Source organism: Artemia franciscana, chromosome 10 (genome assembly GCF_032884065.1).
Source record: "Artemia franciscana chromosome 10, ASM3288406v1, whole genome shotgun sequence".
Lineage (NCBI taxonomy): Eukaryota > Metazoa > Arthropoda > Branchiopoda > Anostraca > Artemiidae > Artemia > Artemia franciscana.
In genome coordinates this window covers 3,818,825-3,835,881 of record NC_088872.1, presented here as the reverse complement: position 1 = coordinate 3,835,881, position 17,057 = coordinate 3,818,825, and the positions used below count along the sequence as shown (strand labels likewise).

The following is a 17,057-nucleotide window of genomic DNA, read 5'->3' as shown; positions in this document are numbered from 1 at the left end:
TATCAAAAATTAATAGAAAGGAACATTGGCATGGAACAAACTCAGATAGTAGGTATATTCCAAATGAACCAAATAAAGTGACTGAGTTTTGGAATGTAATAAATGCACTTTCGACTACAATAAACAGAGGGGACTTGATGAATTCCGAGTGTTGTGGGTGCTGATAGAATAACTAAAAATTTATAAAAATTCATTTGACTACAACAAACTCAGCTACTTGGTAAATTCCAGGTTTTTTAATTGGTGACACCTTATCAAAAAATTTGATTATAACACTTTTGAGTGCAACAAACTCAGCTAGCTAGTAAATTTTGAGACATTTAATTGGTGACTGAGCATAAAAGAATTAAATAAAGCACTCGGGTAAATCCCGAGTGTCTTATTTGCTGAGTGAGTATAAAAAATTAATAAAAGCACTTTTAACTAAAATATACTCAGGCAGATGATAAATTTACTGTGTTTTAATTGCTGGCTGAGTACCCCAAAAAACTAATTTAAACAATTTTGACCAATTCAAATTCAGCTACTTGGTAAATTCCGATTGTTTTACTTGGGGATTGAGTATAAAAAAAACAATTAAAAAAGCACTTTTGCATGGAACAAACTTAGCTAGTAGGCAAATTTCGTATTTTTGTGTTGCTGACTGAACATCAAAATTTAATAAGTGCAATTTTGACTAAAATAAACCGAGGGAGTTGATAGAGTCTGCGTTTTTTAGTTGACGAAGGAGCATCATAAAAAATTAATAAAAGCACTTTTGAGTTCAACAATATCAGCTAGCTTGTAAATTACGAATGTTTTCATTACCGATAGTTAACCAATTTTAAGTTAGGGATTTTTAGGTTAGGTTAGTGTGGCCGGCCACGCTAACCAAACCTAGACGATCCTAACTGAAAAGTAGTTTCCTTAATGTAACGTATCCTCATGCTTTTGTGTCCTTTGTGTGTAAACATTCGAAATCTGTCAATTATCTTAGTTTATTGCTGTCAAGAGTACATTTATTATTTTTTTATGCTCAGTTAGCATCTAAGGCCCACGGAATTTACCTACTAGTTGAGCTTGCTGTTTGTAAAAGTACTTTTTATTAACTTCTTGGTATTCGATCAACAATTAAAGACTCAGAAATTTACCAAGTAGATAAGTTGGTTTCAGTTAAAAAGTGGTTTTATCAGTTTTTTTTATTAAGCTAATAAGTAGAACACTCGGAATATATCAACTACCTGAGTTTATTGCGCTCAAAAGAGCTTTTATTAAGTTTTTGATAGTCATCCAGCAAATGAGACAATTGGAATTTACCTACTAGCTGAGTTTGTTGTATGCAAAAGTGTTTTATTTCCTTTTTGCATACTCAGTCACCAATTAAAAGACTCATAATTTACCAGTTATCTGAGTTTGTTGTACTCAAAAGTGCTAATATTAAATTTTCTGATGCACTGTCAGTAACTAAAAAACTCGGCATTTTCCAGCTAGCTGAGCTGGCTGTGCTCAGAATTGCTTGTATTAAATTTTTTATGATAATCTGTCAGCAACTAAAACACTCTGAATTTATCAACTTTATCAATTTATTGTAGTCAAAAGTGCTCTTGTTAAATTTCTTATGCTCAATCAGCAGCAAATACACTCGGAATTTAATTACTAACTAAGGTTGTTTTATGCAAAAGTGTTTTTTTGTTATTTGTTTCATACTCAATCACCGTTTAAGCTTGAAATTTACCAAGTACTTGAGCTAGTTATAGTGAAAAGTGCTTTTATTAATTTTTTGGTGATCAGCCAGCAACTAAAACACTCGGAATTAATCAACTACCTGAGTTTATTGTAGTCAAAAGTCTTATTAAATTTTTGATACTCAGTTAGCAATTAAGACACAAAGAATTTACTTACTGTTCGAGTTTATTGTATACAAAAGTACCTTTATTAAATCTTTGATATTCAGTCAGCAAATAATACACTCGGAATTTACCTAATAGATGAGTTTGATGCAGTTTAAAAAATGTTTTTATTAATGTTTTGGTTTTCAGCTAGTAATTGGAACACACGACATATATCAACTACCAGAGTATATTGTACTCGATAGTGGTTTGATTAAAATTTTATAGTCTGTAAGCAAATAAGACAATAGGAAATTATCAAGTGTTTGAGTTTGTTTTGCTCAAAAGTGCTATTGTTAAATTTTTATTTATATGATTTAAGTAACTTAAACACTGGGAGTTTACGAGCTAGCTGAGTTAATTGAACTCAAAAGGGCAACTAGTGAACAACTAAAACACTCAGAATTTCTTAACTCCCTTAGTTTATTGTAGTTAAAAGTGCTCTTGTTAAGTTTTTGATCCTCTGTCAGCTGCTCAGACACTTAGAATTTACCTACTAGTTCAGTTTGTTCTAAGCAAAAGCGTCTTTTATTATTTTTACAATCAAACATGAATTAAAAGACTTGGAATTAACCAAGTAGCTAAGTGTACTATAGCCCAAAGTGCTTTTACTAATATGTGCTTTTTATCAAAGTGGTTTTTTGTTAATATTTTATTAATATTAGTGCTATGCTCAACCCGCAACTAAAACACCTATAAATTATCAACTACCTCAGTTTATTGTAATCAAAAGGGCTTTTACTAAATTTTTGATACTCAGTCAGCAATTAAGACACTCTGGATCTACCTGCTGGATGAGTTTGTTTAATGCAAAAATGGTTTTATTTTATTTGTTTTTGATACTCGTTCCCAAATAAAGAGTCTAAGAATTTACCTACTAGCTGAGTTTATTGTACTCAAAAGTGTTATTATCAAATTTGTTAATAAGCTGTCACCAATTAAAAGAGTTGGAAATTACCAAGTATCTGATTCGGTTGTAGTCGAGAGTGCTTTTATTAATTTTTGGTATTCTGTCAGCAACTATAACACGCGGAATTTATCAAGTCTCCTCTGTTTATTTTAGTCAAAAGCACTTTTCTTAGATTTTGACCCTCAGCCAGCAATTAACACATTCAGAATGTGCCTACTATCTGAGCTTGTTCCATGCAAAAGTGCTTTTCTTTTAGTTTCCTGATACCCAGTCACCAATTAAAGGAAACTTACCAAGTATCTCAGTTTGTTGCAGTCAAAAGTGTTTTTTGGGCACCCTGCCAGAAGTTAAAACAATCAGAATTTATCAAGTCCCCTCAGTTTATTGTAGTCAAAAGTGTTTTGATTGGAATTTTGAAGCTCAGTCAGCGACTAAGAAATTCCGAATTTACCTACTAGCTGAGTTTGTTATATACAAAAGTGATTTTTAATGATTTATGACGCTCAGACACCAGATAAGATTCAGAATTTACCTTCTAACTGAGTTTTTTTCCATGCAAAAGGGCTTTTATTAAAAAATATCCAGTCACCAATTAAAAGACTTGACATTTACCATGTCGCTAAATTCGTTGTAGTCAAAAGTGTTTTTATTAATTTTTTGGTACTCTTTCAACACCCACAACATTCGAAATTTATCAAGTCCCTCAGTTTATTGTAGACAAAAGGGTTTTCATTAGATTTTTGATTGATGCGTCCTCATCAACTAAGACGTTCGAAATTTATCATCGAAACTAATGAGCTCCTCTCAGCTTATCGTAGTCAAAAGTGCTTTTACTAGATTTTTAATGCTCAATCAGAAACTAAGACATTCGGAATGTACCTACTATCTAAGTTTGCTCCATGCAAAAATGGCTTTATATTAAATTTTTGATACCCAGTACCTATTGAAGGCCTCGAAATCTACCAAGTAGCTACAAAACTACAAAACTTGGAGTTTTTAAACTCTTTCAGGTTATTGTTCTCAAAAGTGCTTTAACTAAATTTTTGATGCGCAGTCTGCAACTAAGACATTTGAAATTTACCTACTAGCTGATTTTGTGCCGTGCAAAAGTACTTTTCCATTAATTTTTTGGTATTCTGTCAGTAACTACAACACTCAAAATTTATCAAGTCGCCTCAGTTTATAGTAGTCAAAAGTTCTTTGATTAGATTTTTGATTCTCAGTCAGGAGTAAAAAATTCAAAGCTATCCTACTATCTTAGTTTTTTCCCAAGCAAAAGTGCTTTTCTGTCAATTGTTTTTGATGCTAAGTCCCCATTTAAAATACTCGGAATTTACCAAATAGCTGAATTTGTTTTAGTCAAAGGTGCTTTCATTATTTTTTAGTACTCATCCTGCAAATAAAACACTCAGAATTTATTAACTACCTTAGTTTATTGTAGTTTATTAAGTTTTGTAGTTTTATTGTAGTTTTATTAAATTTTCTTTATTCAGTCAGCAACTAAGACATTCCGAATTTACCTACTAGCTTAGTTTGTTGTATGCAAACGTGCTTTTTATTATTTTTGTTGATACTCAGTCACCAATTAAAAATACAGAATTTGCCTACTAGCTGAGTTTGTTCCATGCAAAGTGCTTTTATTATTTTTTGGTACTAATCCAGAAACTAAACCAGTTGGGATTCACTCAGTAGATGAGTTTGTTGTAGTCAGAAGAGTTTTTATTAATTTTTCAGTACGCATGAAGAAACTAAAACGCTCAAAACTTATCAAACACCTTAGTTTATTGTAGTAAAAAGTGCTTTTATTTAATTTTCGGTACTCGGTCAAGAACTAAGACACTCCAAATTTACCTACAAGCTGAGTTTGTTGTAAGCAAAAGTACTTTTATTAATTTTTTCGGCACTCTGTCAGTAGCTGCAGCACTCAGAATTTATCAGGTCCCGTCACTTTATTGTAGTCAAAAGAGCTTCTATTCGATTTTGGATCCCCAGTCAGCAATTTAAGATATTCAGAATTTACCTACTAGCTCAGTTTGTTTCCATGCAAATTTACCTTTCTGTTGATATTTTGATATCCGGTTACCAATGTAAAGACTTGGAATTTACCAAGTAGCTGAGTTTACTGTAGTCAAAAGGGCTTTTATTAGGTTTTTGATACTCAGTCAGCAACTAAGGCGGTTGGATTTAATAAACTGCCTCAGTTTATTGTAGTCAAAACTGCTTTTATCAGATTTTTGATGCTCAGTCAGTGACAAAGACATTCGGAATTTACCTACTAGCTGAGTTTGTTCCATACAAAACTGATTTTCTATTAATTTTCTTATACCCAGTCACCAATTAAATGACTTGGAATTTACCTACTAACTGTGTTTTATTCCATGCAAAGGAGCTTTTATTGATTTTTTTAATGAAAAGGCTTGGAATTTACCAAGTAGCTGAGTTTGTTTTAGTCAAAAGTGTATGCAAAAGTGCTTTTCTATTAATTTTTTGATACTCCGTCACCAATTAAGGCTTTATTGCATTATTTACCCTCACAGGGCTATTGTATCATCACTTAAAATATATACAACTTAACTAATTTTGACTTTATGCATACCCCAATACAAAACAAAACTCTTCAAAGGCTTTATTGTATCATTCCCTTCATAGGGCTAACGGGTCATTGCCTTAAATATAGACGACTTCATTAATTTCAACTTTATGCAAACCCCAATACTAAACAATACTCTTCAAAGGCATTATTGTATCTTTTCCCTCATAGGGATGTTGCATAATCGTTTAAAACATATTTGACTTCATTATTTTGAGTTTATGCATGCCCCAATACTAAGCAATACTTTTCAAAAGGGTTTATTGTATCATTTCCCTCATAGGGCTGTCGTTTCATCGCTTAAAGTATATACGACTTTTCTAATTTTGACTATATATATACACCAATACTAAGTAATACTTTTAAAAAGACTGATTGTATCATTTTCCTCATAGGGCTGTCGTATCATTTCTTAAAATATATACAACTAATTGCATCTCCTTTAATAAGAAATACTCTTCAAAAAGCTTTATTGTATAGCTTTATAGGGCAGTCGTATTGTCGCTTGAAATATATACAACTTTATTAAGTTCATCTTTATGCGTACCCCTCCCAATAAAAAAAATCAGGAAAAAATGTCACTATAAACGTTGTTTTTCTAATAAGAAAAATCACGACTACCATATCCGCATTTTATTCATTTTATTTTTCGAAATTATCACAAGTGACTTTTTTTGTTTTAAATATATTTTATTCTATTTTAAGAAATGAAAAAAGTTGAAAAAATTACTGTCAAAAAAATAAACTTAAGAAAATAAGTGTAAAAAGGGGGCAAAAAGCTGGGTTGAGGAGGGACATTTGGGGCCTTGATGGTTGGGATATGGATAACCGTACTTTCCTTCTAAAATAAGTGTTGATATAAGCACTCATTCCCACGAAGATGATGATAATCCAGCCTTATATTAGATCTAGTTGCTATGGCTGGTTGCTAGGGCCTCTGGTATGTATACAAATGAAGTTCTCATGGTAGTATGCAACAGTAATGTACCCTCTGTAGTATAGAAAGTCTGCCCTGTTACTCCATGAACGTCTATTAATCATGTCCTAACATGAATATGTTGGTCATCTACCCAAATTGTTACATGGATTGTAACCGATTACTTGAATGATGTATTCCTGTGATGTATTCCTAAAACATTTATTTATATAATTGTCATGACCTGAATAAGTACGTGAAAGGCTTATGGTATAATAACCGGTTATGCCAATAATGTATAAGTGGGACCAGGGGTGGACCCCGGGGGGGGGGGTCAAGAGGAGACTAAGGCCCCCCAAGATTTTCCTGGCACCATCATTCGCATTCCGTTCTCTTTTCTTTTCTTACTCTTTTTTTAAGTAAACTTGTCAATTTGATCAATTATTAGTAGGTGATTTACCCAATTAACAACAGAAAGCAAAGCTTTCCTATGAATGGAAAGAGCAAAGTTGAAACTTAAACCGAACAAAAATTATTTATCTTCGGCTGGTTCAGTATGGATATCTGCCAAATTGGTGTAAAAATCTTTGATTGCTGTAAAGATTTGTGTACGAACATGGAACTTTCCCTTATTTCACAAAAATGGAGATACTTGTTGAAGGTAAAAGTGGTATCTTCAACACGTTTCATAAACGTGGTAACACAGTTATAGCTATTTGTCTATTAACAATGACATATTGAATAGTAGCCTTGTAGCTGAAAGTTAGAATGGATGAAAATAAAAAATCTGGACACGAGCACAGAATGGATAAGAGGCGAAGACTGATGGCTGAATATACAAGGGGATCGAAGGATATTTCCGGATATTTTGGTAAAATATCCGAAAACACCTGGAAATCTAAAGGTAATTTTTGACTAATAATAAACCCCCTCCATCCTCAAAATCATTAATTTTAGTTTTGTGACTAATTAAATAGGGAATGGCACAATAGGCCTTTCGTGTGAATAAATTTATCTATCTATTTATTTTAACTATATTGCTAATTAGGTTGAAATTAGATGAATGAAAGAGTTGAAATAAATTTAGGCCAGGAACAGATCTATGGGGTCAAAGGCGCTGACCCTCCCCTCAAGACACTTCTGGCACACTGATTCCGTTCTTTTTCTTTTTTTTAATCTTTTTTAAGATAAACTTGTCAATTTGGTGCCCACCTTGAGTCACATTGGCGCCTTTGGTCCATTGGCCTTCACGCCCAAGATTTTGCTCTTGATCTGTTAGAGATTCAGACATGAAACTTTTAATTTACGAATCATTTCGCCATAAAATTATAAGATAAACCTCGTTTTCAGGAAAAATTAATCATATAATTAAAGTTGCTTGCTAGATCTTCATCTTCAGATTGTGTTTTCTGGCACCCTTATTCCGTTCTTTTTAACCTTTTTTGAAATAAACTTGTCATTTTGGTGCCCATCTCGAGTCACATTGGCACCCTTGGTCCAGTGCCTCCCCCAAAATTTTTTCTAGATCTGCCCTTGTCTGGGATGTATTATCCTACCATTACTTTTCGGCACCCACAGTTTTGTAACAATATTCTTATAGAATAATTGCAAATGTAAATCTTGTATCAAATTAACTTGATTATGAATGTATGTAATTGAGGAAACTGATGTCTTTAAACGAAAAATAAAAATACTAATTGTAACCTTTTGTTTTCCTGGATTCTTTTTTAATTGGCTTCCCAGGTAATTTTTTTATTGATGAAATTACCAAGAAAAATGGTTTATTACATTTACAGTCAAAAGATTTTGTTTGACTTTAATGTAGAGACTTTATAAGAATATTACGAAAGTAAATCTTGTCATTATTTATGATAATAGTATTATTAAAGCTTATATAGCCAACTTGTATCACAATTTGCATCATAAGAATTTTTTTCACTTTCACATTTATTTTTAATTTTCCTAACATCAATAAATGGCCTTAAACGCCGTTGAACCCTATGAGGTCGCACGTAAGAATATTGTGTAAAGTTAAAAATAAGTAAGTAAATAAATTATATTTCACAATAGCGTGTAAATTATGATATCTGTTTCATGCTCTTATTGTTTCATTCGCTCTGGACCCCCCCAAGAGGGTACAAAACTACAGAGTTAATAAATTGTAAAAAAAAATAAATAAATTATCTTCCGCATTATTAAGTGTTACATTGACCCTGATATAACCATATCATTTTTATCTTTCATAGCAAAAGAAGAAACCGCAGAATTTAGCTTCGTATCGGTTCAATTATTTTTCGACTCTGGCAATTTTTTTTTTATTTTTTTGGGGCGGCAAATCATTTCTGCGTACAAGGATAATTTCTACATAAAAAGTCTGCAGTGAGCATGAATATCGTATCAATTGGCTCTCTGGCTACATTGAGTTAATATGGCTAATTTGTATTTGGTATGTTGGAATAGTCAAAAAATGCATGTTTACCTTGTGATTGTGTATATATTTAGTGACTTTTGTTTAATGTCTTTCGCTTATAAAGTAAGAACTGATGTGCAAAAGGATGTTGCAGAGAGACAGGTTTTTTGCATTTTTCCTTTCTCTGGATTATTTGACTTTCGATTAATATTTTATGTAAAAATCTCAAGAAAATAACGTTTTAAAAATGGTCTAAGAAGGGAGAAATAAAATTTTCTATTCTAAAGAATATTTTTGATATGCATATTTCAAAACGTGCCGCGTCTTTTCAGTCAAATACCTATTGATATCCAACTATTTTAAAGGCACACCACGTTTTGAAGTATGTATATTAAGAGCATTATTTAAAACCGATATTTTTATTTTCCCCTTTTTTAATCTATTTTTAAATGTGGTTTAAAAATATTATTAGATATTTGTTGAACTCTCTTAAATTCTTAGAAAAAAATTAAGAGTCAGTGATTTCGACTTCTGGGTTATGGGCCCAACGTGCTTCCGCTGCGCCAAGCCGCTTTTGTTTAATAAATAGAACAAGAAAGATATATTAACTTATGTTTCTTCTGAAATAATGAACTAAATTGTAGGATAATTAAGCATTTTTGAGATTCAAATATATCAGAATATTAAAATGTAGATCAAAGCTGCATAATACTTTTGAGCCGAATCGAATGGAGGAAGGGATCGAAATAATCGTCTCAAATTTTTATTGGCGAAAGACAGACATCCAGGGAATACAACTTAAGTAAAACGTGGTATAAATTGCGTCTTTTGACCTTGTTTATGGGTCTAATTCATTCACTTGTTAAAAAGATCGACTTCGAATGTTTTGATCTTAAAAAACAACAAATGAAGATAAAATCTAAACAAACTGGGTCTCGGATTTTTGTGAGTAATTGCGTCCAGGCACGTAAACGAGAATTTATTCGGTGAAGGTTCTCAAATGTTGGAAGTGAGGAAGTGCCCGTCAGATCACTCAAAACATGTGAAACAATCGTAAAATATAGAAAAATCTAAAAAGGGGGTGTTTTGGGGAGGGGCCAAAACTAAAGGACCTCCAACCAGCAGCAGAATTAAATTTATTTGGCACAAGCCTCCAGCTTAAAGCGGTTTAAAGAGACACAACTATTTGTCTTTTCATCAATAAAAATGGTAAGACTGGCTTGCAAAAATGAATCACGAAAATTAACAAATGGTTTTATGGTTTATGGTCCCATCGCAAATTTTCGGTATGTTATCTTTCCGCAGTCTTATGGTTAATGTTTCAACTTAAGATGAACATTTTGCTATCATTCGATAGCTGAAATTCAGCATTATCCATCTATAGGATTATGCTTTGAATTTTGCTTTTCAGGTTTTCTTATTGAAAAATTAGAACGCGCCAGAAAAAGGCAAAGTACGAGAACTTTCTTTTTAAATAAGCAAGTCTAGATTATTCCCAAAAAAAGTCAAAATTAGGCTAAATCTTAAATCAAATTCGGTGAATGGATACATCTGAAACTTAGGTCTCCAATTATGTAAGTATATATTATATTGTATCTAAATAGTATGAGTATAATACTATATAGTATAATATAGTGTATGTTTACGTGTATATAATATAGTATATGTATATTTATATTGTATAGTGTATAATACGGTAATATAATGTAGGTGTATTTTTTCCAAAAACAGACGGTATATTTAAAAAAAAATGTGTGGACAAAAGCTATACTTACTAGAAAAGAAAAAATTAATCTTTTGAATGTAAGACATACTGAATAAAAAGAGTATTTCAATATTTTTTAAATAATAATATTTTGATATTTTATTTTTTAAATCTATCATGAAAATTAAATTCTATCATTTAAGATTATAAAACTATAATAAAATATTTTATTTTTTCAAATAATATTTTTTAAATCTAGGGGAGATGTTTTGTCGTTTCTTTCGATTTTTCGATGAAAATACCAAACAAGGAATTTTCAAAGTAAATATCCCCCACAAAGAGGTATTCTCCAAAATAAAGGAGGGGAATCTTGGGATACGCGCTCCTTCTGTCTTCCTTATATCCAATGTCTTCCATTACATCCAAACTGAAAAATAAACACAAGTAAAGATTTCGTTTTACCTTTTTCTTAATATTTTTCTCATTCTTTGTTTTGTTCTTATATTAAATTAGAAATGTTCAGAATAGAAAATGTTTCTTTATAGGCCGTTCTCCTTCTTACATCAGCTGCGGCTGCACGAGCTGAAGCAGATGCAAAGGCTGAAGCTGATCCATATCGCCCACAGCAGAAGCCAGCATATCGAGAGCCATACGCACCTAAGCCGCATGAGCCATACCCTTCAAAATACCCCCATGAACAGCATTCGGCCTATGACCAAAAGTACCCTGCTCATGGAAAGCCATCGTACGGAAAGCCTAGTTATGGACCTTCTTACGAGAAGCCATATGGAAAGCCAGTCTATGACTCTTCTTATGAGAAGCCATATGGAAAGCCAGCCTACGAGTCTTCTTATGAAAAGCCGTATGGAAAGCCTGACTATTGCGATCCTAAACTTCCACCAAAGTGTGAAACCAATGGGACAAACTTTTGCTTAGAAGATTACGAATATCCAGAATATGAAATCAAAGTAAGAACCTGTTTTTACACCTTTGTGAACTATTGTTCTAATCCTTTGCCTTGATATCTAACACCACTTCTGTCAAAGTGAAACCTGCAAAGCTTTTTCTAACATTAGCTTAAAATCGCACATTTTTAAGGCCACTTTCTAGAAAACGGTCAGTGTGTATGTTTGTTTTTAATGATAACGAGCCATATTTACAAAAACAAAAATTTGGCCTCGAGTTTAGTTACGTTTAAGCTATTGAAAGATTTCATTGAATCTTGAAAATTTTCAAAATATGGAGAAACTTATTTGAATATTTCAAATAAATATGTAGAAACTAAATCCAAAGAAAACTTAAATTTGGAAGATAAAATGCCATTTAGAAAACAGAAAACTGTACGACGTTATTTTGTATCCACCTTAGGGATATTTTGATTCAAATGTAGAAGTACGGTGAAGATTTGGCCAAAGCTACAGAAAACAATCCAGCTATTGCAACCCAATAGGCTTCAAATTTTCTAGTGCTGATATAAATCACTAAATGCAGAAAGGACACATATTTAAACACATCTTTTTTTACGAGGAACATAAATTTTTAACTCCTGTTGAACAATGAATTAGTGGTAATAGCAGGGATGTATCCAATATTTTATTTTCGGATGAGGGATTTGGAGGGGGAGAATATACAAAAAAAAAACTTTGACAAACGCATTAACAAAATTTTTCCTATGAATTCTTGTTACGTTTTTACAAGTAAAACAAACATTCCGCGGGGAGGGGGTTCTAACCCCTAGCCCTCCTGGATACAGCCTTTGGCTATAATCTCAAGTGTTCAATAGACCCTGTATTGTTATTTTTTAGACCCTGTATTGTTATTTTTTCGCTGAAAACAATTGTTTTGTTGTTGTTTTTGCTTTTTTTGCTAATTATGGACTTTTTGAAGTCTTTTATTTTTCCCGCATGCGACTGATTCGTGTTTCTTATGTATTTGTATCATGTATATATTATTATACATTCTATATTTATTTGTATTCCTTGTCTTTATCCTTTTCTAATCATCTGGTTTTAGTATAAATACAATTCTGTTTCTCTCTTCTCCTGTTAATGGACAACGTTTCTGACTGCAAAGGTCCTTGCGTCAGCCCTGCGATAATTGGGATTGAACCCTGGGTCATATGAAAAATCGTTTTTATTTCAATTAAATACACTTTCAATCCTTACACGAATTTATCTGCTGAATTTGACACTTGAAATGAATAATCCGTTGTCAAATCTTACAGAAATTCGTAAAGTCATGTAAAAACTTTAACTTGAGTTTAGTTTAATTTAAATTTCGTTAGATTAAGTTAAATTGGGTTGAATATAATTTGAAATCAAAAATATTTATTAAATTTGAAAAACGTGTTTCTAATAGCGCACTTGTCAGATGCAGTAAATCAAAGGTAATAAATTATATATTATGAAATTTAAAGGAGAGTGGAAAATCTGAAAAGTGCGGTTTGGTTTTTGCTTATTATTGCTGATAACTGTTTTTAGCAGATGTATATTTCACTATTAAAATTATAAAAACACATTTCCGATATTAGAAGCTCAGAATTCCAATTGTTTCAGTGTCTTACAAAAGGAGTTACAATAGCCTACATTTTAGGAAAAATAAAATTTCTTGATTTTATTGGGACACGAATAAAATATAGGACTGTTGAATATACCAATCGATTGAGTGCATTCGGGTTTTAGGTGGATTATTAGTATGTCTTTAGCAAATAGTGTCACATAAGTCGTTTTGGATTATTACAACCTTAGTTTCCATCAAGTATAAAAAAAACTGTATAAAATTTATTTAACAAAAATTAATTTGAAATTTACTCCACACTTTTCTTTATTTTCCAGATGATTTGACTGTTTTCTGCCATTTAGACAAATTTTTTTCATTTTTTGTTTGCTTTCTAAAATGAGTCACTAGTCTGTTACAATCGATACTGATTTTCTCTTACTCGTGGGCAGGTTTGCCGCCACGGTCAGTTCCTAGAGTACTACAGTTTACAATTTGTTCATTTATTTATATCAATACCTGTTCTCGATTTGTTTGTTATGATTATGTGTGTTATTTTTGTTCGTTTGGGGCTCATTTATTCTTTAACAGTAATTTCAAGTCGTTTTATGTTTAAATTATTATAGGAATTTACTTCTGCTGATCTTCAGTTTAATATATACTTTACTTTTTTAAGAAAACTTTTTTTTCGAAAAGTTTTGTTTAATCATTAACATAGAAAGCACACTTTTTAGTTGCTCTGCTCAACTGAGAAACTTGTCCAACGTAACATAAGGCCTTTTGATTTGCTGCAGTTAAGCTGTCTAAGAACTATTTCTTTATTACTAAATTGACTATTTAAATAGCTTTAAATAGCTATTTATTTCATAAGTTTTAATGAATTTTAGCAAATTTTAATTTCTGAATGACGTCTGCGTCCGGCCAACTTTTTTCTCCGTAACTTTTCAAGGTCATCTAAAGCTAGAATTGTTCAAGTTTTAAAAACTGTCATTTATCAAAGAGAACTATTTCAAAAATTCCTTGTAAACCACAACAAATTGTGAGAAAATTATCAAGGTTATTGTTACTGCTTTAATTTGCTTACTTTTGCGTAACAAATGTATTCCTAGATAATAAGTGTGACTGAGTGTCATAGCCTACGATAATTTTCGATACAATGTAATTGTGTTTTGCAAGAGCTGTATACGCATACTATGTATATGTCACAGAGATGGACCTATAAAGAAGAGGAGATCTCGGGGCCTACTCCACCTCCTCATAAAACTCAACTATTTGCGTATTTCAGAGCATTTTTATTCAAATAATCAAATGAAAGTATTTCTTTTATTATCCCCCCCCCCCTAAAAAAAAACATGCATGCTCGCCTGGTCAGAAATGGACTGCAGGTCCTTAGAAATTTTAGAATTTTTTATTTCTGCTCTTAATATATTAAAAAAAAAATTGATACATGGCTCATAGTGAAAAATGTGAGAGCTCATTCTTTTTTTTTATTATTAAATGATATAGGTATAACTCTCTTAGAATAGCTCTATAAAGAAGAGGAGTTCTTGGGGCCTACTCCACCTCCTCATAAAACTCAACTATTTGCGTATTTCAGAGCATTTTTATTCAAATAATCAAATGAAAGTATTTCTTTTATTATCCCCCCCCCTAAAAAAAACATGCATGCTCGCCTGGTCAGAAATGGACTGCAGGTCCTTAGAAATTTTAGAATTTTTTATTTCTGCTCTTAATATATTAAAAAAAAAAATTGATACATGGCTCATAGTGAAAAATGTGAGAGCTCATTCTTTTTTTTTATTATTAAATGATATAGGTATAACTCTCTTAGAATAGCTAACTACAACAGAACAAAGGTAAAAGTTACATGGGTTGAAACAACAACCCTCAAAACACGCTAGAAACCCTCTGAAATACTATATAAGAAATATAGAAAAAATTTGATGGAAATAATAAAAATCTTATTAAAAAAGGCGTGTTTCAAATGAATATAACACGTTAAATTTGTGTACCTGAATTAAAAGAATGCTACCAAAAAAGAAAACACAAAGAACAAATTAAAATAAAATTGCTTCTTGAGAAACACGGTCTATAAATAATATGCATTAAATAATAAAATCAGGATAAACCGAAATGAACAACAAGACAAAAGGATATTAAAGGGAAAAAAGTGTTTTGGTCTCTGACAAGGCCCCTTCTAGAATTTTGTCTGGGGGGACAGGTATGTTTTCTGGGGGGGAGGGGGAAAAGAAATTATAAAACTTAAAAGATGCATCAAAATGTGTTTTTATACATTTCTACAAAGTTTTTTACGAGTTGCATTTCGAATAGGGTGGTCAAACCACCTGGATACGGTCTTTGTCAGTGATATTATAGTAGTAGGGACAGAAGTACCAATGGTGGAAGGAGGTGTTTCGGTAATTGCCCCTTATATTTTGATAAAAATCGTTCAATTTGATGTTTTCATCAAAGAAATAAAGGGAAAAAAATGTCTTTTAGGTTTTGAAAAATATTTATTTTTTGTATCTTCCTTTTAGAAAAAAAAAACAAAAAAAATGTCACTTTCTCCTACATTTTTTTGGATTGGTGTCCTTAAGCCTGAACTTTCAAAATATCAGTACGTATTTACATAGAATTGGCCTCTGGTTCGGTTTCATGATATGAACCTTAACATTGTACTCTTCTCAAGGCCTTATTTAGGGTAGGGTTAGAGGGTTTGACCCCCCCCCCCCAAAGATGTTTGTCCGACCCGTAAAACGCAACAAAAATGAATATAAAAAAACTTTGATGCGTTTTTAAAGGTATGCTTTGTACCCCTCCTGAAAGGAGATGTTTTTGTACCCCCCCCCCCCTCCAAAAAAAAAAACAAAAATTCTGGATACGGTCCTGACTGTTCTTACCGTTTTTTGAATTACTTATAGTCGTATATTATTCATAGACTATATCTAATTTATTGTTATTCCTGATGTTAGGCGGCAATTGAAGCAGATTATTACCTTGGGAAGAAGTACAGCGATGTTCCTGAGCAGTCTGCTGACGACCTTGTTGATGGTCTTACTAGATACCAAGAAGAAGCATTTGACTATTCTTACTACAGTGGTCCTCTAGTTGATAAGACGCACTGGATTGGCCCAGAAGGCTACATCTGTCCCTCTGACGTTACCTATGCGCGTCCAAAACGCGCAAGGAATGTCAATGGTGAATGGCGTGTCATTGTTCAAGATGTCCTCTACTACACGCAAACCCAGAGAATGGAAACTTGCCTTTTCCCTGGTGGTGACTGCAGAACCATCGCCCCTTGCTACAAAAGTCAGTGTTTACAGAAGTATGTCTATCACAGAATGTTGTCTTTTGATCCATGTGATACCTACAAAGGATTGTTTATTGATATTTACAGACTTCCTTCAGCTTGCTCCTGTCACATACCATATTGATCTACAAATGAAATAAAAGACCTATTTTTGTATTGATTTTCTGATAAAGTAAAGTATTTCTAGTGATTTTCATGACTTGTATATGTAGACATATTATGCTTCCTTCATTTTGATGAAGGGAGGGACCTCCCAAGAAATTTGAAAAATTCGAATGATTCAAGCTTTGGGAATATTAAAAACACAAAAAGAAAACAGCAAACAAATGAGCAAATAATGTGAAAACTGGGTAGCAGCATTAGGATTTCATTTTTGGAATGAGATTTTAGGAGTGGAGGATTTCATTTTGGGGGGAGGTATGGTCTCAAAGATTTAAACTTACAGTAGCTAAAGTGTATAATGGAAATATATTACACACATAATATATTGCATCGTTCTCCCTTTTCATTAACGTGACTAAATCGACTGTCTAGATTAATTGTCTAGATTGAGAGTCTAGATTAAAACCAAACACCTGGAATCTAGATTGTTAATCAGCAAAATTTAACATATATTTAGTGTATGACACAATTTTCCAAAAGTCTAAACGCCTAAGTAATAACATTCGACCATTTGCGTACCATTCTGTACCGCTATGGTCAGTAGTTTTTTTTAGAGAGTGGTATAAAGAAAAAAAAAAGATTAAAAATGTGTTTTTTAAGGCAAAACAAAAATATTAAAATCAAAGCTAATATTTTGGGAGGACAAACGCCTCTTTTCTTTAGTGCGAACAAAAAATATTTCAGGGAAAA

General features: G+C 32.2%; 1 protein-coding gene across 2 annotated transcripts; it reads left to right on the top strand.

Moving 5' to 3' along the window:
• The first annotated feature begins 8,614 nt into the window (after nt 1–8,614).
• Nucleotides 8,615–16,395, top strand: LOC136031669 (neurotrophin 1-like). 2 transcript variants are annotated; one of them, XM_065711343.1, is made up of 3 exons: nt 8,615–8,730; nt 10,945–11,367; nt 15,868–16,395. In XM_065711343.1, the coding sequence occupies exons 1-3, from the start codon at nt 8,713–8,715 to the stop codon at nt 16,327–16,329; spliced, it is 903 nt and encodes a 300-aa protein (XP_065567415.1). In that variant the 5' UTR covers nt 8,615–8,712; the 3' UTR covers nt 16,330–16,395. The 2 variants fall into 2 exon arrangements, with proteins under 2 accessions (XP_065567415.1, XP_065567414.1); XM_065711342.1 differs by having other exon boundaries at nt 8,722–8,856.
• The last annotated feature ends 662 nt before the right edge of the window (nt 16,396–17,057 follow it).

What these genes read in the sequence shown, in the direction of transcription:
- LOC136031669 (XM_065711342.1), top strand. Translation starts at nt 8,752, where the DNA reads ATGCATGTTTACCTTGTGATTGTGTATATATTTAGTGACTTTTGTTTA. An exon ending in AGGATGTTGCAGAGAGACAG is followed by an intron (nt 8,857 to 10,944) that starts GTTTTTTGCATT and finishes GTTTCTTTATAG; the next exon opens with GCCGTTCTCCTTCTTACATC. An exon ending in ATCCAGAATATGAAATCAAA is followed by an intron (nt 11,368 to 15,867) that starts GTAAGAACCTGT and finishes TCCTGATGTTAG; the next exon opens with GCGGCAATTGAAGCAGATTA.